At 42.8% G+C, this 24,781-nt stretch overlaps 1 protein-coding gene across 1 annotated transcript in view; it reads right to left on the bottom strand.

The window, feature by feature from the left end:
- CALCR (calcitonin receptor) overlaps nucleotides 1-24,526 on the bottom strand; it is a gene marked incomplete at its 5' end in the record, with an annotated part of 180,255 nt that extends 155,729 nt beyond the window's left edge. Inside the window, 2 exon segments of the mRNA XM_082014714.1 lie at nucleotides 24,484-24,505; nucleotides 24,508-24,526. Coding sequence (XP_081870840.1) covers nucleotides 24,484-24,505; nucleotides 24,508-24,526 — 41 coding nt within the window.
- Nucleotides 24,527-24,781: the final 255 nt, after the last annotated feature.

Below are 24,781 nucleotides of genomic sequence, written 5' to 3'. Positions count from 1 at the left end.
CAATCTATGTTAAACAAAGGACTACCTTACTTTATTTAAAAAAAATACCTTTAGGTCATCTTGAAAAAAAATACTTTTTACTTCTCCTATGAAAAACAGCTGGAATTTTGCATGTTCATGCATTTTCCCCAGTTGGTTTCCTTTGCATGTGTGGGGTTCTGGTATGTGTGTTTTTTTAAAAAAACTGCCATTGTTTCACACATCACCTCTATAGTCTCACAGCCAACAAGTGGCCTGAGTTTGAGAAACACTGGGCTATAGGCCTCAATTAATTTAGCAAACACAAGACCCGTTAAAAGCCCACATCATGACCTATAGCAATACACATGTAAATTACGCCTAACCAGTCGAGCCAGCTACACTGTTCAAGAGATGTGTTTGTAGATGACTCCCGATGCCAAAGCTGAGAAGTTCAAAAAGCAAAGCATCAAAAAACAGTTGGGTAGGAAGGATTGTTTCTGTTTCTTTGGTGTTTCTAATATTTATTTCAAACATTCAAAAAACTTCTCACATTAGTCATAGTTTGAAAGTGGCAAGTTCTTCAGCTCCAAGCCCTAAAAACATTGACATTTACTATCCATGTTTTTCGACCATTCATTTTTATTACCAGTGTTAAGTTTAAAACTACTTGCTGGCTGCTACAAATGAGCACAACAGAAAGCTCATTCTGGTTGATTACTACTTTGAAATGATTCATTTCCTTCTAATAAAGGTCAGTGCCAGCCAACACTCCCTTCCATACCCTGGAGAAAAATCTGCAACGGCCCAACACTACCTTCAGTGAGATTTGTCTTTCTGTCATACAAGCAGACTGGGTTCCCTCAGTTGGCTGGAGGACCTTCAATATCATGAGAGTGCAAAGCACTGAGCTGCAGCTCTTTACTGGTAAGGGCAAAAAGTGCTGCGTTTTGCAGACCTGTGAGCAGTACATTAGATTAAAACAAAATGTGCTGTCTCCTTATACTTGTTTATTTTTATCCTAGCAACATAGTAAAGTTCATCGGTGAACTTTGTGTGATTTAGCTCCCATGCACCTAAACCAAAACCAGAGACTATGGGAGGATTTGCATTATGAACTGCTTCTGCCCTGTGGCAGACATGCATGGGCTAATTCTGGTGACAGAGAATTTCCTGAGAAATTTCAGGAAACAACCTAAAGACTATATAAAGCTGAATTCACAAAGCTAACAATATAACCCAATTTCAGAAAAAAATGCAGTCATATTTCAAGCTTGTATTATTGCACAGTAAAGCTGAAGAGCACATTAACTTGTCTCTAGTGATCCTAATTCTATTTTCAACCGCTTTTCCCCATTTGAAATTTGCAATTCAATGCAATCAGTTTCACTTTGGTTAAACACTTTAATGTGCTCTAATAAAAACAGGCAATTGATATTCTAATTCTGTTGAATTGAAACTAGCACTGTATTATGAACACATATGACAAAGTACAGCAAGCTCTATGGCAGTTACATAGAGGAAGTTTCTTCCTTGGTTGTTTGTATGAGTTGTAATACCAGTCTGTACAGCACTTAATTTCAAAGAATTATAATGTGCTTTACCAATTACACCTTTAAGTACCAAATCACCTTAATTTCTACCTACTGTTTTTGAGATGCATCAGGGTAGCCTTTTAACATTTCACAGCAGTACCACATCACAATTTAAGGACCATTCTTGGAAAAAATTTTTGCTTACGCTTCAACTGGGAGCACTCAAATATATGAAATATTTCACTGGGCCAGGACCTAGGACCGCAGAGAAAGACTGCAATTTGCATTTTATTGAAACTGCATGGAGAAAGAATATCTAGGGGTACAATGCAATTACAAGAGATGGATTCTATAATTTTTCATAAAGTCTTTTCTGAGAAAGTCTCAAAAATTTCCTGCCTTCTATTGACTGGATCAGAGGACGCCAGGGGAGAAATGAAACATTTTGCAAGGGGTTTTTTGTGTGTTCTCTGGCTGGGAATCAGTTTGAGACAGCATAGTTACCGCCAATAATCTCAGAAAGAAATAAACAAACAGAAAAACTAAGTAGTGTCTTTAATTACCACTGACTAATGATAAGAACCTCATTTTTTAATGCTGTCTGTGTTTAGCCATCGAAGATCCCTGCAGTACTGATTCAGTATTGATTCTGGAAAAAGGCTACCATCTAAGGAACCACCCACTACACTCCTGCATTCTTTGATGATTTTCCATAGTGATTTCAACAATCCTGAAGCCAATAAACCCTTGAAATCAGATGAAATCACCATCTAACAGATCAGGTGTCAAATCAGCTCAGCACTTGACCTTCTCACACTTGACCCGAGACATAACTTGAATGGCAGAGGCAATTCTGCTTGTAAAAAGGAGAAAGGCTGAAGAAACATGGGGCACCAGAGTGTCCAAAGGAAAACCGGAAGAGCATATACATATCACTTAATGCATTTGAAATTCATCTGCGTGTTCAAAGCCTTCCCTTCTGAGCATCTACAGCTTGACTCCCACTCTAATTTTCAAAAAAAAATTTCTGATGCAAACCTTTAGCCTGAGAAACAATGAAAGCTCCTGCAAACTTCAAATAGGAACAGATTTAGAGTTGGTTTTGTTAGTTTATTTTTTTCAGGCAGATGATCATATTCAAGGCAAAGATATTTTGCATTGCATTATCAAATGTGAGCAGGATCACCTTCAGAAGGATTAAAGGATTTGCATTGATGAAATACTGCAACACACAAGACATAATTATTGGTCTTACAGTTGATACTTCTCTCCCTTACATGTGCTACCTACTAGCACTGATTTAATCAATTTTTCTTCTGAATTAAGGTCAGATCAATTATCCCACAGAAAACCAAGCTTATCTGTGAACCAATTACCTCCTGTGCTGTTTTCTGCTATTATTTTTTCAATCTTTCTTGATAAATGAGAAGCTTTTAAATATGGACAAATATTTTTACAAATCAGTTGGTAGGCAGGCAACAATAACAATATTGAAAGATTTGCATAGAAATGAGCTCATTACCTCTGTCTGTTTGTGGTAAAATAGTTTTAAGTGGGTTTTGCACATGTGTTGCCAATCTGGTAGGCAGAGATAGTTGCAAAAAATGTAACTGATAGATAAACACGGCACGAAGTATGGGAGGATGTGTTCTGAACCAGAACTCAGCTATTTTATTAACTTAGACCTTGTATAATTCCTGATCCATAAATCAATAATGAAATCAATCATTTCTTCTCAGAATTATCCACTCTGGGTATGGTAGGGAGTTATTAAGGACTTGCCTGATCTGCTATGCTGTGTTGGTCTCAGTGGTGATCCAGCTGAAGGACAATTAGCTCCTCAGGGTGTGCCGAAATACGAAGTTAGATATGTAAGCAGGAACCATATAAAGCATGCCTAAAACAAAGATCATGACATACCTAATTTAGTCTAGCCAGTAATAATTATTAAATACCCAGACCGCTCCATATTATGAAAAAAAATGTGCACTAGCTCAAGAAAACATTTGCCTCTTTAAACCATGCATTGCTTTGCAACTGTACCATCAATAGCTCTCCTTTCTAAGTCAAGACCACACCATTTTCTGTAAGAAGATAAAGCAACTGAAAGGTGCTTTAACATTACTATGTTCAAAAGCAAAATCCAGGATCAAACATTTGTTATAAAGCAAATACTACTACACTCATGAAGTTTGCTTTCTTTTACAAAGTTTGTATTTTAAGGGATATAAAGCACAAGACAAATCTGGGGAACATTTACAAACACACAAAATAGAAACAAAGCCAGTAAGCTGCTGTGTAACCAAACACCAATCCAACCACAAACGTATTGATGGGATCACCAAATACAGATGTGTTTCTAAAGAAATAGTACCATCAAGTGTAAAGGATAAAAGGAAAAAAATGTTAATTGAGGAAGAAAATACTGGATTGTAGCCATAAGTCCCTACTGCATACACAGTTCTGTTCTTCTGTTAGTTTATCCAGTGCAGCTATTTATTGCAACCTCTTTCAAGACTCACTCTCCAGAATTTATCTGTCTAGAGACACTTTTTGCCATGACATGTCTTAAAGACCTGTACCTATTCACCCCATTGTCCCTTAACTTCATCAACTTATAATTCTTTTCTGGATCCTTTTAAAAATTATTTCTTCTGCTTCAAACTTTCCATGTATTTGCTCCAGGCTACCTTCTGGACCTCTAGTGTATTTTCTCTTTTAATATTAGGCTTTCTTTTAAACTCGTTTGCTAGTATCTAGTAACTAGATCTCTGCCATGTCTTTATTCATACTGGCCGATGCTGTGCCAAAATCCTACTTCGTTCATCCTACCGTCTTCCTCCTCTCTTGTCTCTTGGCTTTACTCACACTTCTGTTTCAAAGTTGATCTATGAAAACCTTTTCCTTCCTGATTACAGTTCCTAATTTCACTCAGTGCCTACTATAATTTCTTAATTAACTCTGTAACTATATAATTAAACTTTGTCACATTTTCTGAAACATCTGGCAGGAAAGAAGCACTCCAAATAAACTTGTAGTATTACTGAATTGGTCGCTATTAACTACTGCCTGTCATCCTAACTAGAGCTGTTTCTATCAACATTGACTACATCTTTCTCATGGCTGAGCTGGCAAATCTTCTGCAACAGCAGCAGTGTTTTGGTTTGGCGTTTGAAAAGCCCTGAAGAGTGGTCTCCAACTACTCGGAGACTGGCGATAGTATAATTTAAAGAGACTGTAATAATACATAGGGATAAAGGTTTCCTGTAGAATTTGACATATTTAATAACACATTGAGGTGCTTCAAAAGCTGTTCCTTTCTTCAACATGGACCTCGGTTTGCCTAAATATGTGGGGTGTCAGTCCTACAGACCACTTATTACCACAGCAATAAAGGGCATCTTTTATTGGAAAGAAGAGAAACTTCCCTACAGGGCCCTCCTCAGGTACCTCCCTGGCAGTGTGCGGTTCTGCACACCTCAGCTAAAGCTAAAAGCGTGCTCCGGCACACGAAGACTTGAAAGCTCCCTGGGGGTTCCCGCATCAGCACGCTCTCCGTGCTCGCACGCTGGCCTGTGACAGATGCACTGACTAGGCTGCCCATTTCTTAAGCAATTGCCACAGAGCTTCAGTTACGACTACAGGCAGTCCTTGTTACCAGACACCTACTGCTTTAACATCAACAGCAAAGATGAGTCATTAAAGCAGCTCTGGAGCATCACTGAGCAAGTGCTGAGACAAATACGCCTGTCTGCGGTGACGGCGTACCCCGCGACATCGAAGAGAGCACTGCCCCGGGGTGCTCCTTCCATTATTATCTCTCTCTCCAGTGTCTGCCTCAAATATTGAAACTCCACCCCTGCTGTAAGCTCAAAAGGAGAAGGAATTTTACCCTTTTGCTTTCCTCCAGCATCCTGCTTATTTTAGAAGACTTTATCAGTCTATCCCAGCCGGAGACTTTGTTTATTGGGGTCTTTCCTCTGACACTAGTAATACAGCTCCTCTGAGCTTTTTCCAAAGAGCAGCATGATTCATATACTGCCGCTCATACTCTGAAGGGTGGATGTGAAGCCATGATACGAATTTCAGCCTGGTACAACCTGGGAAAGTGATGTTTGGCAGCAGATAAACTGAGATGGTCTGTCTGCAGACTCGGGAAGATGACTGTGCAGTTCACACCTGGGTAGAAGATTATCCTTGTAATCCTCAGACATATTCATTTAATGTGGTACTGCTTTTTGACACCTCCACTGGGAAAAGTTTCCCCATACTCTTGTTGTAAAAGGGATTTTCCTAGCCCTGGAAGTATTCTTTCACTTTAAATATTTACCAGCAATAATCCACCACCTTCTTTTATTTTGGGGGGAGTTTTGTCTCTTTGTAAAGACAGATTGTCTCAGGCAGAGTAGACAAGGAGGGAAGAAGTTATAGAAATGGACTCTTTGATGGGTCTATATGTGAGAAGCGCAACACTGAGCAAGCATGTATAGAGAATATTAAACGAGCTGTATACCCCTTAAAACAACATCCTTGACACAATTTGGGATGAAATATACATTCAGAATAAATTTTCACTTAAATAACAGAAGGAATGAAAATAGGTCAGTATCTCAACCTCATTTTTTTAAACTTTACTTCTCAGAGTGATGCAACTTAACTGGCTATTGCCTTGTTACAGTACTAGGACTTGGAAATATGATGTGATCCATTGCAGATAAGCAAAGGACAGTATGGCATCTTTATCCCCACAGTAACTCACAAACTTCAGAGCAGTCAATCGCAGAAAAATGCTTCAAAAAAATCAGTCTGCATCTCCATTTGATGCAGATCTGTCAATCCTATTCTGTGCAAAGAGGGCTTCAGAACTAGTGAGACTTGCTCAGCTACCAAGTATGTTTATTTTGGATCCTGTATTACTAGACAGTGGCTGTGATTTTTTGGGCTGTTTCCAGCCACGATGAACTGGAGCAGAGTTCTGCCACTTTTCTCATCCAAGGAAGGTGAACCTGCAGGCAGACCAAGAGGTGGCTGTTCAATGTGAAGAACAGATGTCCGGAAACGGACATCTCTCTTTCTCACGCAGAGCAGAGACATCCCTGGCTGCTCAGCATCCTGATCCACTACACATTCCCAAACACTTTAAGTGTATTTGTTTTCCACCTGCAGTCTGTGAATAATCTATGTGGTTTCAGACAGGGTACTGGTTTAACTGAATAGACAGCTAGTACCCGATACTGATGCCCAGTGCCAAATACTAACAGCTTGAAGTATGTGCCTATTCAAACTACATCCAATTACATCATTCATATGTAGAATTATGTGCAAACACATAAGCAGAGATGGGTTTGTAGTAACACCCACTTCCCCAGCTACGGTCAGGATTATTTCTTAGGAAGAAAAAAATGAACACATTTCAAAAATGAACAAGATGCAACAGAGAGAAATTAAATGCAGACAGTAAGATGTCACAATCTCTACTGTCAATTGCTCAAGTGTAAACATGATGTCCTAATCATCACATTCCAAAACTGAGTCCTTAAGTTAGACCAGAGTCCTTAAGTTAGAAATGACAGAAGCGTTTTCAGTAGGTGCTGTGAAGCTGTAGCTTGTTATAAACTCCCTCACTCTGAACCAATGAGATAAAACACATTCTCCCTCTCATCCGTTTAGAATCCCAAATGCAGATTTTTTTGAACCTCAATGATTCCAAATTTGAGAGTTCTTACTTCAAGTCCTCACAACAATGTAACTTCTGCATGTGCCGATTATGTGATAACCAATTTAAATTCTGCAGAAAAATGCTTTTAAGAAAAAAAATACGGAGATATTAGCACTATGTTAAAAGGATGCCACCTACTGGGCATGTCCTCGGCCTCCGGTAAAAGACCTGGAGAGGTAAGTAAGTAGGTCTGAGAAAACTGAAAAAGCCTGCGTCGCAGAAAAGCTCCTTAAAACTGGGGGAAGGGGGCGGAATTAATAGCTCTCTGTGTTCCTTAACCTCAGGGTTTCCCAAAAGTCTGTGGTTTTCTTTCTTTTCTGTCAGCTTTCTCATGCATCCTTTTTTCTCTTGTAGTAGTAGCAGCAGCAATAGCCATGTTTCATGAGCATTTATTCTTTGTATTTTCCTCTTAACTCTTCCCTTTCTGGTACCTATATTCCTGCTGAGAAGGTTGCATCTTAACAATCTGTTCACCATTTTTTTCCATACTCCTCCCTTAGGCTAATAGGCACTGTCCAGGCTTCCCACTGAAAACAATTAAAAGATGCAATATACGTGCACACCACAAGCAAACATGATGGACTTAATAGCATGCCTTGGGGGAAAATCAGATGGTGCTTCAGGGTCTCCTTGCTACGTCGTCAAAAAGAAAAGTTAAAAATCACAGAATCACAGAATCATTAAGGTTGGAATAGAGCTTTAAGATCATCGAGTCCAACTGTTAACCCAACACCACCATGCCCACTAAACTATGTCCCGAAGTGCCATGTCTACAGGTTTTTTGAACACTTCCAGTGATGGTGACTCCACCACCTCCCTGGGCAGCTGTTCCAATGCTTGACCATTCTCTCAGTGAAGAATTTTTCCTAATATCTAGTCTAAACCTCCCCTGGCACTACTTGAGGCCATTTCCGCTTGTTCTGTCTCTAGTTACTTGGGAGAAGAGACCAACACCCACCTCGCCACAACCCGCTTTCAGGTAGTTGTAGAGAGCAATAAAGTCTCCCCTCAGCCTCCTCTTCTCCAGACTGAACAGCCTCAGTTCCCTCAGCCACTCCTCCAGACCCCTCACCAGCTTTGTTGCCCTTCTCTGTTCATGCTCCAGCACCTCAGCATCCTTCTTGTAGTGAGGGGCCCAAAACTGAACACAGGATTCAAGCAGCGGCCTCACCAGTGCCGAGTACAGGGGCACGATCACTTCCCTGCTCCTGCTGGCCACACAATTGCTGATACAGGCCAGGATGCTGTTGGCCTTCTTGGCCACCTGGGCATACTGCCAGCTCATATTCAGCGGCTGTCAACCAGCACCCCCAGGTCCTTTTCTGCCAGGCAGCTCTCCAGCCACTCTTCCCCAAGCCTGTAGCGTTGCATGGGGCTGTTGTGGCCAAAGTGCAGGACCCGGCACTTGGCCTTATTAAACGTCATACAGTTGACCTCTGCCCATCGATCCAGCCTGTCCAGATCCCTCTGCAGAGCCCTCCTACCCTCCAGCAGATCAACACTCCCACCCAACTTGGTGTCATCTGCAAACTTACTGAGGGAGCACTCGATCCCCTCATCCAGATCATCAATAAAGATATTGAACAAGACAGGCCCCAGAACCGAGCCCTGGGGAACACCACTTGTGACTGGCCACCAACCGCATTTAACTCTGTTCACCACAACTCTCTAGGCTTGGCCATCCAGCCAGTTCTTTACCCAACGAAGTGTACAAACTGACACCAGCTGAGCAGCAGTTCACCAAATACGAGAGGGAAGTTTTAGCCTTGACCTGGGCCTTGCAGCACTGGGACTACCTTGTGGGGTCAGCCCTGGTGCTGCTGAAGACCTCCTGTGCCCCAGTGAGGTACCTCTTGTTGGGGAAGGAGGACGAGTGGCCGCTGTGCTGCCCCAGGATGGCCAACTGGGCACTGGCGTTGACCAGCAAGGTGGTCCCCATGGAGGCAGGGGAGCCCTTGTCTGGCACCTACAGGGTGGTAATCAGTGGTAAGAGGGATGGGGAGGAGCTCGGGGGTAGCATGGCTGAGCCCAAGCCACAGCGCGTGCCCCTCTTTGAAAGCGCCTCAGCCTGGCAGCGGCCAAGGAAAGAGGCTGAAAATAAGGTTTCGGCTCTGAGTTTATATTTCCTCATTTTATAATCCTGAGATTATCTCAGCCCTGTTACTTAATTGTTCTGCCACTACATTCTTCTTTAACTATTGGTTTTCCTTTTTATTTAAAGTATTGCTTTTAGCTGGAAACTGCCAGGCACATAGGGAACTACTTTTGTTATATCTAATATCCCTTGCAACTGTGGAGTGCAAAACACCAGAAAAAAACTTCAGAATTAGTACTATTAGAATTAGAAAAAGTCTCCAAGACTAAACAGAAACCTTCAGAGAAGTGTGTAGATCTCGCGCAGTCCTTTAGTCAGAGGACTAACAAAACAGAGGGCCACATTCCCTTTTACCATTGGGACCAATTACAATATTGCAGCAGAGTTAAAAGACTTTGAAATAAACATGGTTTACATTTATACCTACCATCTCTAGAGTCTTTTTCACTAAGAGATAAATGCGAAGGGACCTTAATTCTATGCATTAGGTCCTATACTCATTTTCACTATGGTCACTCTTCACTACATTGACAGTACAAAGAGGACTTCATATAAATCAACTGTTTTCAAAGAAAAATTAAGGCTTTAATGTATGAGGTACAGTGTGTCACAGGGTTGATTTACGTAGTTTTCAAACGAGTATCACTATGACTACTAAGGGTATCCTGGTTTTTGTATATGGAAGAAGTATTTAGTGCAGAAACTGATGTGGTAACAGCACAGACATGCTTTTTATCCATCAATATAGTTTCTTCCTCTCGCTCACATCAGGATGAGCCTACACCCATTGTTCTACTGCCCACTCCACGGGAACTCTGCTGGTTTTTACCATCCCACTTGTACCACCACAGCACAATAATTTGTGCTCAACCAGCACATGGTGTCATCGAGTCAAGCCTACTCTTTAAATCCATGCTCACGGAGCTTTCATGTCCGTGACTTTCAAAAGAAACAATCACATTACGAAAATTTCACAGCATGCCTGCACAGTCAAGGGACAAGCAGTCACCTTCGTGCCAGGCTTGAGAGTGGGAAAATGTGCGCGTGTCTGAGGGTGGCACCGAGGCAGCAGAAGGCGAGGATGCAGCCTTTTGTGTTCGGCCCTACATAGGCTCGGCAACACCAGTTCTGGCCCCCGCCGGCACCGGAGCGAGCCGGCATGGCTCAGAGCTGCACCTGTCCCACGTGTTTGCTGGCCAAAAAAAGCTGAAAGGGTTGTTGGCATCTAGTTTCCCTGGATTACAGTTTCTGAGGCCACCACATACAGCCTCAGTGCTCGGAGCACCTGCAATCAGCCCAGTCTCCTCATTAGACACCGAGGAGATTAATTTTGTGTCATGCATTTTTATTGTATTTTACCATTCTACTTCCAGGCATAAAAGGACAGATGCTCTGATTCCCGTCTGCATAACCACTGATTCAAATGTATGAATTCAGGCTAGTGATTGAAGTTGTTATGACTTGCTTATGGAAATGCCCATTATACACTGTTTCCCAAACTCTGAAAAAGAGAGTTTTGCCCAAGAGTGGCAGAAATTATGGGAAGAAAAATGCAAAAGAGAGGGTTTTTTAATCATTAGCCAACCAGACTGGCTCTAAGGAAGACGGCAAGACAAGATCTGTAAGCAAATGGGATAGGGACCTCGTTTCAGAGTGACAGAAATTTGCATCATGCACACAGACCATGCTTTAAGAGTGTATCTCCTGGCTACAGAAAACCATCATTCTACCTACATACACACGGCAGGCAGATTTTCTTTTTCCTCCTCTTGGCAAAAGTCACACGGCACAAGTTAGCTTGTACAGGACTGTGAGAAGTACTACATTCCCCCATCTGTGTCATGGTGCTTCTTATTTGCGATGTTTGCCTAAAGAGTTAAGTTCACTTAGGATAAGGATACTATGGAAAATAGTTTGGGAAATGCTGCTTTAATAAATTTATATGAAAAATCTAAATCAGCAACTTTTTAGAACACCAAAGCTACCTTCTCACCCTTTCCACCCTCATGCTTTGACCATACCCAGGGATTCCAGATAACACCTTGCTGGAATGTCAACCAGAATTGAGAAGGAGGAAATTGCTCAGGAATAACACTGTACAAGTTAAACAAGAAGGAGAAAGAGGAAAGACAGTTTTCCACTAGATCTCTCTCTCAAACAAATGTGTGAATACCTGAAGTGGTTTCCTCCCTCTCCAAAAGCCTATCCCTCTCTTTTTTTTACTACTAACTGTTCTCTCATACTTAATTGTATTGCTCTGGGATTCAGCAGAATTTGAGGAAGTCAGTGTACCGAACAGGATTTCACCAGTATGATATTCCTCTCTTTATGTTATGCACACATTACAACAGGTATGAAAGTGCTAGAGATGTCTTAAGTATGGTAAACCAGTTAAGTATCTTTACTATTTTACGGTATCCCATATTCAAACTACTTTGAATAGCAGATCACATCTTGTATTAGTTGCTGTCACAGAAAAACTTGCTACCGACACGCTCCAGTCTCACTGACAGGATGGCAGTGCTTCCAGTTACAGTTGCTAACTCCTGCGTAGCACTACTTCATTTCCCTTGCAGTGTATGCAATCGACAAAAAAACAACAACAACTTAAAAGGAAGCAGATGATGAACAACAGAGGTGTACCTCTTGTATCAGGCTAGTACTACTGATCCAGAGAGAAAATGAGAGTTCTTCATGGACTAGCATTAAATGTGAAAGCTAACAGGCTGGCTGTCGTACTGCCACCTTCTATAAGATTGATGAGTTTTAATTTTTCAGTGGCATTAAGACCAGTTTAATATTAGCTGTCAATAGTATCCTAAGTATATCAGCTTTAGCTTTCTGAAATCTTGATTTGCTGCCTAAGGCTCTTAAATTTTTGCACTGTTTTCATTTTCAATTTTTGATTTTACTAATGGATTACATTTTTAACAAAAACTCTGTGTTCAATGATGTTAAAAGATCTTTTAAACAAAAACAAATGGTATTTTCCTGTGTTTGTAAATCACTGGGGCCCTCATCTCAAATCGAGTCTCTTGGAATTACATTAATAAAACTAAATTCGTGTAATAAAGTCAGCTGATTAAAGACTCTCCAGATTATAAAGGTAACTAAATCCAAAGTTAGAAGCTGCTTGGGTAACCTTTACTTAGCCTTCTCAGCGATAGGCACTTCTATTTTTAATCACTTGTCCACACACTTTTTTTTTTCCATTGGTTTTCTTCACTGGGTTTCTAAGGATGCCCCTGAATGAAAAGTGATTCAATACTTTACCACTGGTATTTAGTGGATTTCATTTATTGTACATATATCAACTTGCATGGTAGTTCCTTCAGTTCCTTTGGGGCAATTACTGCTTTCATCCCTTTTTCCTTTCTCCCATTTTCGGATATGCTTGGATTCCTCCTTTCCAGACCACAGTAACTCCCCATGTCATAGAAAAAACTAGGCTGGAATGGACCTCTGGAGACAACCTAGTAACCCCCTGCTCAAAGCAGGGCTAACTTCAAAGCTAAATCTGGTTATTCAGGGTCATATCCAGGCTAGTTCTGAATTTCTCCAAGTATGGAAATTCCACAGCCTCCCTGTGCAATCTGTTCCAGTACTCAACTGTTCTCATTCATCTGCTCGCTAATGATTTGGATCTGCTTGTGATTTAGAAATGTCCCCAGTATCATGTGATTAACACTATCAGTTTTTAGTGGTATTCACTCTGGTACAAGGGTGAGATTTTCTGCTATTTCAAGATCTTTCGTGTTTGACGTATCTTGTGCAGATGATTTATCATCAAGCATTTTTGAAACACTGCCTTCTAGATAAAGTGTTGGAAAGCATTAATTAGCTGCCCTCCTTGTCCTATCTGACTTTCCAGTACCAAATTGTGCATCTAACATAATGAATATGCTTGTTACAGAGGGCTTGGAAGTCATGTCATTTAGCATGAGTGGGTGGTTTTGCTCCTGCATCCTGTATGATTGTTCTTGCGTTGATTTGTTCCTGATTCATTGCCTTAGAGATCTTTAATGTCTATGCATACATGGAATACCCTGCCATTTTTCTCCTCTACTGCCATCATCAAGTGTACCCTTTCCCACGGCTTCTTCACTTTTCTAATTAATGTCTTTATTGCCAAGGGGCTCAAAGTGGAAATAATAGTTATCAAAGTGCACTATGCGCTTCTGGTACTGCCTTATAGCTAGATTTTGCAAAAGCAGTTAACATCTTCTGTCTTCAGAAACAGAAACTTAGTATTACACAGGCCTGCCAGGCTACATCCTTTTCCAGTTTTCACTGCTTTTAACATATTTATCAAATTTAATGAATAGCTAAACTTTACATGCAAAATTAATTCTGAAGGAGTGCCTATTATAGAGATATCTGGACACTTACTCGTATCGTTGGACTTTTATCTACATAGAATAAATGTTCTCTTACTAGCCTTGTTTTGTGCCACAGGTTCAATTTTTCCTGTAGTCAGTCCCAAAAATTGTACCCCAATACTGATGTTAATTTTTATGGCGATTTCTTCTTCGTTAAAAGTTCCATGTCTCACCGCTATAAATATCCTTTTTTTTAACAGCAACACTGCTGCTGGCTGCTTTCCCCAGAGACATTCTTCAGCTGCACACATTGAAAGCTTTGATCTCCTCAGTCTGCTTTGCAGTAGTTAACATACGTCTTCTCAAACACCTGCTTTTCATTTGTCATTGCATGATACTTCCATACTCACTGGCAATTTGCTGGGTTTGGGCCTCTGCATCATGCTTCTCTTGGTTGATGCTTCTCTCTGGGACTGTGCCTACGAGTGACCGCTGACCTCCCACATTTTACCATCTGCATGTCATCACCGTTACTGAGGTATCCTCTCATCTGCTCTGTATCTCATATGCTTTAGCTATTCTAGTGGAATTGTAGGATGTACAAGTGTCCTCCATTAACATATATACTTTTATTTCTTTTTTACCTCATCCTATTACAAGTTTCTAGAACGACACTCTCCTCTACAAAACCAGTCTTTATGATCAGTTACAGCTTACTGATTCACTCACACCAAAGGACTCAGTAGGTCCCTCAAGTTTCCTAAGATTTCTTCCCTGAACAGAGAACTCCTCTCTCTGAAACCATATACTTCAAATCTCTCCAACTGTCCATCCACATTTCTTCTGGTAGCTTCAGAAGTTTTCCCTTATAGACATCTATAAATGTTCTGTCTGTACAAAAGAATATGAGAAACACAGAATCCTCCTTCTTTGCCTGCAGTCCATCAAAAAACTGATTCCATCAACTAAACTTGTGCATTAAATGAAGCCTTCTGGAAGTTCTGGAGGTGTACACTTCTTGCCTTTCTCTGTATGAAGAACATAAAATTTTCTCCAGATTCTGTCTGTATCTACATGACACTCTCTGAAGCTCAGCAAAATGAACCCATGAAAAACAAATACCAGTGTTTTAACCATGCATGGTGGAAACTGCTCATGAAAGGGACTATAGCCTTTAAAGTCCACTGCAAAAGTCTACATCAGCAGGGCTGAATTGATCAGAGCAGTGGCAGACTGATATCCTGTATGTTTAAGTCCTGAAGGAAAATAAAACATCATCAGAAATCTTCACAGTATCTGCTGACAGCAGAAGACTGGTTTGACTCTGGAAGCTCATGTATCACTGGCACATTGTCAAGAGTATTGCCTCCCTCCCTTGAGCTCCTCCATTATGAACTCTCCTCTGTTCCACTCCTGCCTCCTCCCAGACATCAGCTGCTTCTTCCCACCCATTTCCACTCTCCGTTCTTTCAACTACCATTCACAATTCCCAGTCAGACCTAGCTCCTTCCAAGCTTTCTGCCACTGCAGTGCCAATCTCCTTCCCTGGCCTTCGGTTTCTCCCCTTAACTATCTTGCTTTGCTGGCTTCGTGACTCCGGGATATTTAGTGAGGAAGAGAGAGGAGGGAATTCTGTCTCTTACAACGTATCTTCCTCCTATTGCACTGGTGCTCTGCCAGCTCCCACCCTTACAAGCACCTAAATGCCTCTTCCTGGGAATATCAGTGGTCTTCAGATACCAGTTTGTCCCTCAGCATCTAACTTGTCAAAGAATCTTCTCCTTCTCAAATGCTTCCTGACTCTAACTCCACTGGCCCTCAGTACTAACTCCTAATTCCAGTTTCAGTATCCTTCTGCCGTGCCTGAAACCATTCCCACTTGCCCACACTCCATGCTATTTATACCTCTTCCTGCTCCTCCTTTGTGCTTTAGTCTTGTACTATCTGCTCTCACTTAGGCAGCATAAACTGGCTTACACTACCTCAAAACTGTGATTGCAGACCAAAGCTCTAGGAAGGTCAGGGCTGTACGCACACAGGTGTGTTCTTACACAAATGATAGAAGGTTCAGTCCTGACCCAGAGACCATCTACTGCCAAGTCCATTTTCCACCACATGGTAGCACAATAACTTCTCAGAGAGAAAGAGTGACCAGAACTTGCAGCTATAAGCAAAACAACATATCCTGCACTACAGGAGATTTTCAGAGACAATTAAAATTATCTGGCTAAGATTTTCCAAATAAATTCAACAGATTGAAGACTGAGACAGTTAACTTTTTCTCTAAGTATGCACTTAGGGCTGTACTCTCTCCCAATATCTCCTCCAGACTCTTGCATCCTTGTCCATCCAAACCGTGCCCATTGCAGAATACAAGACGTTTATTACATGATGGTGCATTTGTTTGAATTACAATAGTATTTTACTATAAATAAAATACTTTTATACATAATTGAAATTCTGATCACCAGCAAAATTATTTTTATAATGATAGTAAAAATCTAGATTTCATTTAAAAATTCCTGCAATTCATTAATATGTTTCCTTTTTCATTGAAAAAATTGAACATTTTCAACAGGAAAATTAGTCCTGAAAGACATTTTATAAAATTCTACACTGAAGTAGAATTTGAAGTAATTAGCATAACTAACTACCTTTAAACGTTATAACCATGTGATTTCTCCATGTGGAATTACATATGAGTTGAAAACCACAACTCATCACTTCAAGAAATCTCTTATCAAACATACTCTTTGATGTGGTATGTGGTATGTGGTATGGCTGTAATGTATTTGATGACCCACATTATAATAAATAATATACTGACCACATGTTGCATGTTATTTACATAAGTAGAGAAATTATAGGCTTTGATACTAATAAAATACTGTCCCAATATTTTGTGAGGGCATGAAGAAACCTTCAGTTAATAGTCAAGGTTCCACAGAACCCTTCGGTAGACAGTGCATGCATACCTCCTTCTGGCTTAACCATACTGATTTCACGTGCTCTCTAATCCATTAAGCCCCACTTCTTTTTCCTCTTCTTAAAAGGGAGGCTGCTACATTTTTCACCATGGACTAGTTTAAATACAAAGATTTGTGTCATTTCTATCACTGCGCAAACAACTCAGCTACAGAAATGACAAAAATGCTGGAGTGGGCTTGAATTTTTAGTTTGCATGTAGATCTCAGACGTGAATTATTCTGGACGTAGGTGAAAGAGAAGAAGTGATAGAGTTATATGGTGACTACCTACAGGTTTTTCCAGTGATGACCTCTGATTTCATTAGGAATTTCATGGGATGAGCACATTTCCTTCAAAACACTGCAGATCTGATTGCCAATAAAGTCAGCAGGTATTTAAACACTTATAAATCCAAACATACATGTTTTCTTTTCAGTGCTGAAATTACTCCAGTCTTTAGCAAGCATATACTATCAAATACCATGAGACAATAAAAATGAAAAATATTATAAAAAACAGCAGAGTAGAAAATACTGGGTCTGTTTTATCTGTGAGAACACATGGTAACAATGATTATTATTTATTACTTGATCCTGCTTCAACCCCAAATGTACTTGGCAACATTTGAACACAGAGGAAAATATTGTGTTGTAACGCAAACAGCTCAAGGGCTTAGATGGAGCCAAGCCCTTGAGCAGCCTGTGGTAGGTGAAGTGGCCCTCAGAAAATTAAAGGAAGTCTCCTTGCACCCAATTTGTTCCCCGTCACTGAGTCTTTCTTAAGACCAGGGCTTAAAGGATTTGCTAAACTCCAAGCACTACAACTCTGCATGGTCAGGAGCACATGATCAGCTGTCTATGGGTTACTCTTTCAGTTTCTCAGTGGATGTTCTTAAACAACATGAAGCGAAGCCAAAGACTTACCGGAGAGTCTCTAAATTGGTCAGACTAAACTACCCTTTGAAACAGCTTCACACTAATCCTGTTTGCCATTTTCCTTTGTTAGAAATAGAGTTCCTGGAAGAGTTGCAATATAAAACGTTAAAATTCAATAATCCACTCAAACACCTGTATAAGCGACTAAACCAGTACCCATGATCTGTCTTATCAATACATTGCATATGCAAAATTAAATACTGGACCGTAAATGAAATTTTCCCTGCTACAATATATGTAAATGGACGACAGTGCTGTCTATTAGTTAATAAGGCGTTTTGTAATGTAACTTTCCAGAAGGTCATCTCTACCACTAAATGCACAGGTGTACATATCATTCAAAGCATCTCTTTCTTTTGAGTTCTGCCTTTTCTGTAAAACACTTCCTTCTCTAAACTTTTCGTTATTTGATGTAATTTCTGCATCCCCTATCCTTCAGTCTTCATAGCGCTTCCACCCCAGCAGCAACAGCACAGCTGAGGGTAACAGCAGCGAACCTACCCTTTCACCTTCTGTATTGTCTGGAGAGTAGGTATTTGGAGACAGAAGAAAATGAGGATGCCAACAGGAGCTGGACTGACTGGTGAGAACAGAAGGAGTTCTTATCAGGAGAGATCCAACTTCTAATTGCATGAGGAAACTCATCAGTCTTAGATACTTTTCTCTACCAAAGCAAAGAAAAAATTCAGAAGTTTCTCTAAGCAATCAAAGGTGTAAGCATCCTCTCTCTCCTGTCCCTCAATATTTAAGGCTGGAGGAGATTGCATACAGCCTGTTTAAGAGTATGAAATGCTCACACCCACAGGGTGTTTCAGGCTGCTAGTATAGTTTGGAGAGGGACTTTCATGACAGTCTAAAGATCAACAGGTATCTTTTGTTGTTCATTGTACTCCAATGGATGACAGATGACAGCCCATAACATATAAAGAGCCATAACTTTATGAGATAGTATTCATTCCTCTTCTGTGAGGAATCATACTTGTCCATCCAAAGATGCCTATCATCTGCTTGTTAGCTGACATACAGCAAATTACACCATCATGTTTCAATGATGAAAAGGGAGTGCAATGTAAGAGAAGGGCCTCGTGATGAAGCAGCTGCACAGCTACAGGTAACTAAGACTACAGGAAAGGAGACAAACATCAAGAAAGCAAGCTGGAGCAAATCCCATGGTGATAGCTCTGCACAAAAGAATGTAGCTTGGGAAACAGCAAGTGAGACACAAACAGGCTCTGCACTGAAGGCAGTGTGGAGCATCACCAGTTTGGCACTGCATCATAACAGGGGTAAATTTAAAAGGGAAAATCACTTGTGGGAGTCATGTTACGTCTTCACAGATCATTTAAATCAAGACAGTTTGATTTGCTACAGATAACTGCTCTGGCACACAGAATGTGCAGGGAAGATGCAGATGCAAACAATATCAACGAAATACACTGCAGAGCTACCTGTGATTTTTCTAAGCAGTTGACACTCATTACTGGCATCAGCTGGAGGGAAATCAAAACTAAACTAAACGGAGTCACCCATCTGCATACATCACAGCTGGAATGCCACAGTCACATGAGCTCTCTCGTGTCAGAGCACGCCTCAGTGCTACCTGAGCGAAACAGAAGTGGCGAATTCACCCTATGAATTTATTCAGTCTTTGATTACCTTTCTCACTCTTGCATCAAGCTCCAAACAGTGCCATAGATTACAGCAATTTTTGTTATGCAAGCACTGAAAACTGATAAATATTTCACCATTAAAAAAACACATGCAGAAAATTCAGTTGACCTTTGAAGGGACACAGTGCCAAATGTGGAGTCTCACTGCAGTTACTAATAAAAAAGTAAAATAGAAGTTTAGTTTCTTTTTCTTTTACAGGTATGTCTCAGCACAATATTAACCGTGGGAGCCTTGACGTCTTTGTAATAGCAACATCATTCAGAAGCATTTTGCGTTATTTAAAAGAGGTATTTTTAATTGTCAGCTTAGTTATGAGAAGACAACTCTGAAGACAAGGCGCAATTCATCTTCACTCAAGCAACCTCCAAATACGTCTGTGAACTCACTTGGCATCGCCTGCAGAAGCGCCCAATTTCTAGAACAAAACAACAGAATAAAAATCTGCTTTTCTAATTGTGGAGGGGTAGTTCAGCACTTTGTAGCACATCCAAGAAGAGGACACAACATTTCAAACACCTGCTTTTGAATAACAGCAATTTTCTAACCTGAGGTTTAGCCCATGCTAATGATGACATCACAAACTAAAGTTAACAAGTCAAAGCCACAACAAGCTTATGTTGTATCTTTCTACTCCTTGAAAGTACATACCGCTAGAGCTACCATAAATAAAATATAGTGAAACCATAGATTCAAAAATATTGCAAAATTTGTCAGATGTATTATTCATCTATCTCTTGGTAATAATTAAAAATATTCATCAAAAGCCACAGACAAAGAGTGATATTGTTCTTACATACACTGCTGGATATGACCAAGCAGGACATTATTTGCTAGACAATGTCACATGAAATGTGACACGTGAAACTGAAATGCATACTTGTTTCCAAAAACACTACTAAAAGTGTGGTGTGAACAGCCGATTTTGCCAAATCTGTGCCAGGTCTTTCGTTAAGTGTAAATGAAGTAAATGACAAAAAAGCCAAGGTCCAGAAGCTTACTTTAAAATAGATGCCATCCCATGAGATTCTCCATTCTTACCATCTTACCAAATCCCACCATCAAAAGCTGTGCATGGAAGCAGAACTGTGACAAAAATAACAAAAAGCTTTAGCACAAAATATCTAGTGTATATGTGTTATTCACCTTCAAGCAAAATTATTTTTTAAAATTAACAGTGCTATTTAGCCATGTGATCTTTCACAGTGGCTTTTCCTGCTTCAGAAGAACGAGAATCACCTTTCAGAAAATGTACATCTAGGCTTTCTCTGCATCAGAGCCACTCGTTACAGCATCTTTATTGAGGCAAGTCCTCACACAAACCACCACCACCTTCTGCAAGGCAGTACCACGCAGGGATCCTGGGGCTCATCCTGCAGCCGTCATTTCAGGTACCTGAAGTGGCTCGGTCGCACAGGCACGGCAGCCATCCAGAGACCAGCGCTTTGCTTCTCAGGACTGGGCCACGGGGCACGTCTTGCCTCTGGCACTTGCATTGCCCTCATGTACCAGAGGCTTCCAGCAGCCAGACCCACTCCTTCCTAAGTAGGGGAGTGACTAAAAGCAATGTCAAATGGAAAGTGGGTGTAAGACCAAAAAACAGTGCAGAACAAAAACCATGTAATTATGTGCTGTTCTTTGACATGCTAGAAAACATTTAGGTTAATACCAAAAAAACCAAGATCAGAGGTACTGGTCATTCATTTCTGGGTACCTTTATCAAAGAATCAATTAACATTCAATCCTGTTAAAAGGTGCTCGGCGTACCCTTGTTAAGTATGGAGTACTCATGTGTCAGACCTAGATCATCTGTTGGCCTCCTACATGGCCTTTGGCAAGATGTCTAAGTCCCTCTTAACTATTTACATTGCAAATTTCTCAAGAGGGTGAATTTTACTCCGTGCTTGTAGTTCTAGGCAGGGACCTGACCGGATGCTACTCTAACACAAACAGCAGTTCAAAGTGCTCAGCACATAACAGAATCGCCCCTGAAAGGCCCAGGTATGATCTGTGCTAGCATTAATACGAGTTTCAATATTGACTTCAATGGCAACAGGTAGGACACAAACATCAATTATCAGAAATAAAACTGAGCTTACTAGCTTACTAATATGCAGAACCCATGGGCATTTTCAGAACCAAATTTAACGGTACTTGCTGGCACAACTTCAGTCAAGTGTAGCTCAATTATTTAATGGCTTATTTTCCTAAAAACTGTATTTGCAGGTGTAATTTTAAAAATAAATATAGAACAGTCTTTTTTCTATAGCACGATTTTCAGCAACTCTAAGTCATGATGTGCTCTTTTTTCTTCTTTTTTCATTTATGTAAAATCGGTGGAAGTTATTGGCAGTTATGTTGGTCATGCCAATATTATTATATAACAGGACTTGCAAGTGCCCATTAGTGCCCATATTCCCCCCCATACCGTCCGAATACCTCCGTTATAATATGGTACATATGCAAACAGCAATCTAACTTGTTTATAATCCATTCTGATGAAACTGACCATAAAAATCGGAGTATAAGACAAATCTGAACTGCCTACCCCTCTTGAAAGCACAATAGAGTTTATTATATAGAGAGTTTTTTAAACGTATTAAAACCTGTTGTGGCTCTTTCTTACCCATGATTCTAAAGCAGTGCTATGGAGAGTTGTCAGAAGTGAAATCCCTAGCCGAATTTAAACATTGCTACTTGGATTTCTAACCAAAGTTGGCTGGCACAGACTGGGATTTTGCCATTGATCTTAACAGGGCCAACATCTACTCAAGATTTATAAAGTTTGCACACTTTACTACATGCCAGTAGGTAGTGAAACACAATGTTTTAGTTAATTCAGAACAATTTAATGTCAGCCAGCATATGACAGCTATAGTCAGCACCAGACAGGTAATTTAGCAAAGGTTACCTACTGGTAAAGGTTGTCAGATGTCTGAAGAAATTAAAAGGAAACATTAGCTCTCCTGTATTTAATTTACCTCCTTGACAATTATGCTTAGGATTCCCAGTGGTGAATTAAATTCCCTCTTGAGCTCGACACCACCTGCAGTTTGAGCTGTTAATAACAGAGGAATGTTACCCTGGTCAGCCCTGACACATCCAGACCTAAAGCAGTGTAGGGACCCTTCCATCCACCGAACGAGCGTTCCCCACCCGAGTACCACTCTATGAACACTGTAGGGGAAAAGAAGCAGAAGCAAGAGCTTTATTTCATTCAGTGCCTACAAAAAGACAAAAGCATTTAATGCGATGGCTTGACTGATTCATTTTAAACTCTCTTTTAGCAAGACTACTTTACTGTAACAGGAAAAGTGCACAGTCCTGGGAAGAATATGACATGCTGTATTACCCTTAAGAAGTTCAAGTGGTAGCCAGTGTACATAAAAGCATGGCAGGAGGGCATCTGTTGACAATACTGACTTCAAGAGGTCTTGGGATACACATCTTTCTATTCACTCTTTTTATGAATGATTTTTTTTGTTCATCGTTTTGGTTACAATTTACATTCTGTAACTAAAATAAAACAGATTTTTTTCTCTTTTCTTTACAAATTGTCAACTACATTAACCTTGTCAAAAAGCCTGCATGAATGAAATCAATACAGCAATCTAAAGATAAAATTGGCAGGTGTTTGTATTGTACTTGGACACATCCAGTAAACAGTCTCATACATCAATCTACCCTCATCAATGGCAATATTCTGAAATCTACTAATGTTGTTTTTACATTTGCCGTGTCAAATGACAAAGAAAGTACAGATAGCGATCCTGCAGATGAAAAATAAGACGGAAGTACTATCTGACATGAATGAGGAGCACGGACTAGTGACTCAGGTGTTATTTAAACGCCCTGTGCTTCCAGGATGGAGGACGGCTGTTCTCCATAACACTCACCGTATCGGCAGCCACCAGCGCAAAAGCCGCAGGGGAAACTCCGAGATTCACCCTTCCCCGGAGCCCCCGCGCAGCCTCCGCGGTCACTCCCGCGTCCTCACCGCCAGCGCCGGGCAGCGGCGCCCGCGGCCCCGCGCCCCGGGACGGCACCGCAGACGCCGCTGCCACGGGTCAGAGCTCCTACAGCCGCTTCCCGTTTTTGGCCGCAATGCCAGCCTGGACCTGCCCTCCGGGGAGCCCCCTCGGCTCGCCGCTCGCCGGACACCCGCGGCTCGCCCGCCCGGGCGGAGGGGCCGGCGGCGGCGAAGTTGCTGGGACTTACGGTGTCAGCGCTCCCGGCGCTGGCGCGGCACCTCTCCCGGCCTCCCGTCACCTCGGGCCACCTCGGCGGCTGTTCGGCGCCCGCACCTGCGCAGCGCGGACGGCCCTTCACTCCTTGGAGGGGCGCATGGCGCCGTCCCGCTCCCCGACACCCGCCCGGTGGGTCCCCGCGTCCCGGAGGGGGCGGGCGGGCCGAGGACTTCAGCCGGCGCACGGACAGGCACTGGCCAGGGCCGAGCCCCTCCGGCGGGGCCGCGCCTCGGGAAGCATCTGCCTCCTCTCGCCCGCCTCGCCCGCGACGCGCCCACCCCCGCTCCCCCCGGGCGCCGGCGGGGCTTCGCGCCGACGTCGGTGCGAGGCGGACGGAGAGCGCCCGGCGGCGGCAGCGCCTCCCCCGCGCCCGCCTCCGCGCGGCTCTCGGCCGCCTGCTGCCGGTGGGGCGGCCGCGCAGGAGCCGGTGCTGCGCTGGCGGGCGGGGGCGGCGAGGCCAGAGGAGCCGCCCGCCACTCCCTCCGCACCGCCTGAGGCGGCGGCCGCCCCGTGGGCCAGGGGCGCGTCCCCCCGCTCGGCCCCGCGGAGGAGGTGGGGGCGGCAGCGCGGCTGACCGCGGCCGAAAGCCCTTTCTCCCAGCTACCCCTCCCGTGCGGGACCGCGGGTCCCCGCACCGCCGCGGGCCAGGCCTGCGGCCGGGCCCTGCCCGCCATGAGGGTGCGTCGCCTCAGGGCGCCTCGCTCCCCTCAGCGCTAGCGCCGCGCAGCAACGCGGGCCCTGCGCGCCCCGGGGCCCGGCCGGAGCCCGCGCCCTCCTCCTCCTCCTCCTCTCGGAGAAGTTCCCCTGCCCGGAGCCGGCCTTTCGGTCCCATTTCGGGCACCTTTCGGAAGAGGAAAGCCAGGCGAATGGAGGGCGCGGAAAGCGAGACCCCGCTGCCCGGGCACCTGGTCGGGAAGGGCGCTGCCCCGGCCCGCGAGGCGGCAGCGGAGCCCGGGCTGCCGCGGGGGTGCAGCCCCGCGTCCTCCCGTCTGCCCCGTCTCCTCCGCTGCTCTTCCAGCTTGCGTGAACCATTTACCTACCGTCCACCGAGCCCGGGAGGACAACAAGGGGTGGCCGCAGCATTCACCGGACGGCAAAGTCATCTAAATCCCCGTTTCTGCTCCAGAAGTTATTTTAAGCGTTGTAAGCAAAAGGAGAGGCCCAGGAAGACCCTGTTCTGAGCGCCTCTGGTCTCAGAAGAGCAGCCCCCTGCTACAGGGGCATCCAGAGGCAACTGAGCCAACGCTCCCCACGTTGCAGGAGAACGCCAAGCGATTGTGCATGAAATATTGCAGGGGAGGACTTCTTCTCTGCTGTGACCGCTCCAAGCTGCCCAAT

This window comes from Phaethon aethereus, assembly GCF_964289735.1.
Source record: "Phaethon aethereus genome assembly, chromosome: 2".
Taxonomy (NCBI): Eukaryota; Metazoa; Chordata; class Aves; order Phaethontiformes; family Phaethontidae; genus Phaethon; species Phaethon aethereus.
The sequence above is the reverse complement of the archived record's forward strand: the minus strand, read 5'-3'. Positions and strand labels throughout refer to the sequence as shown.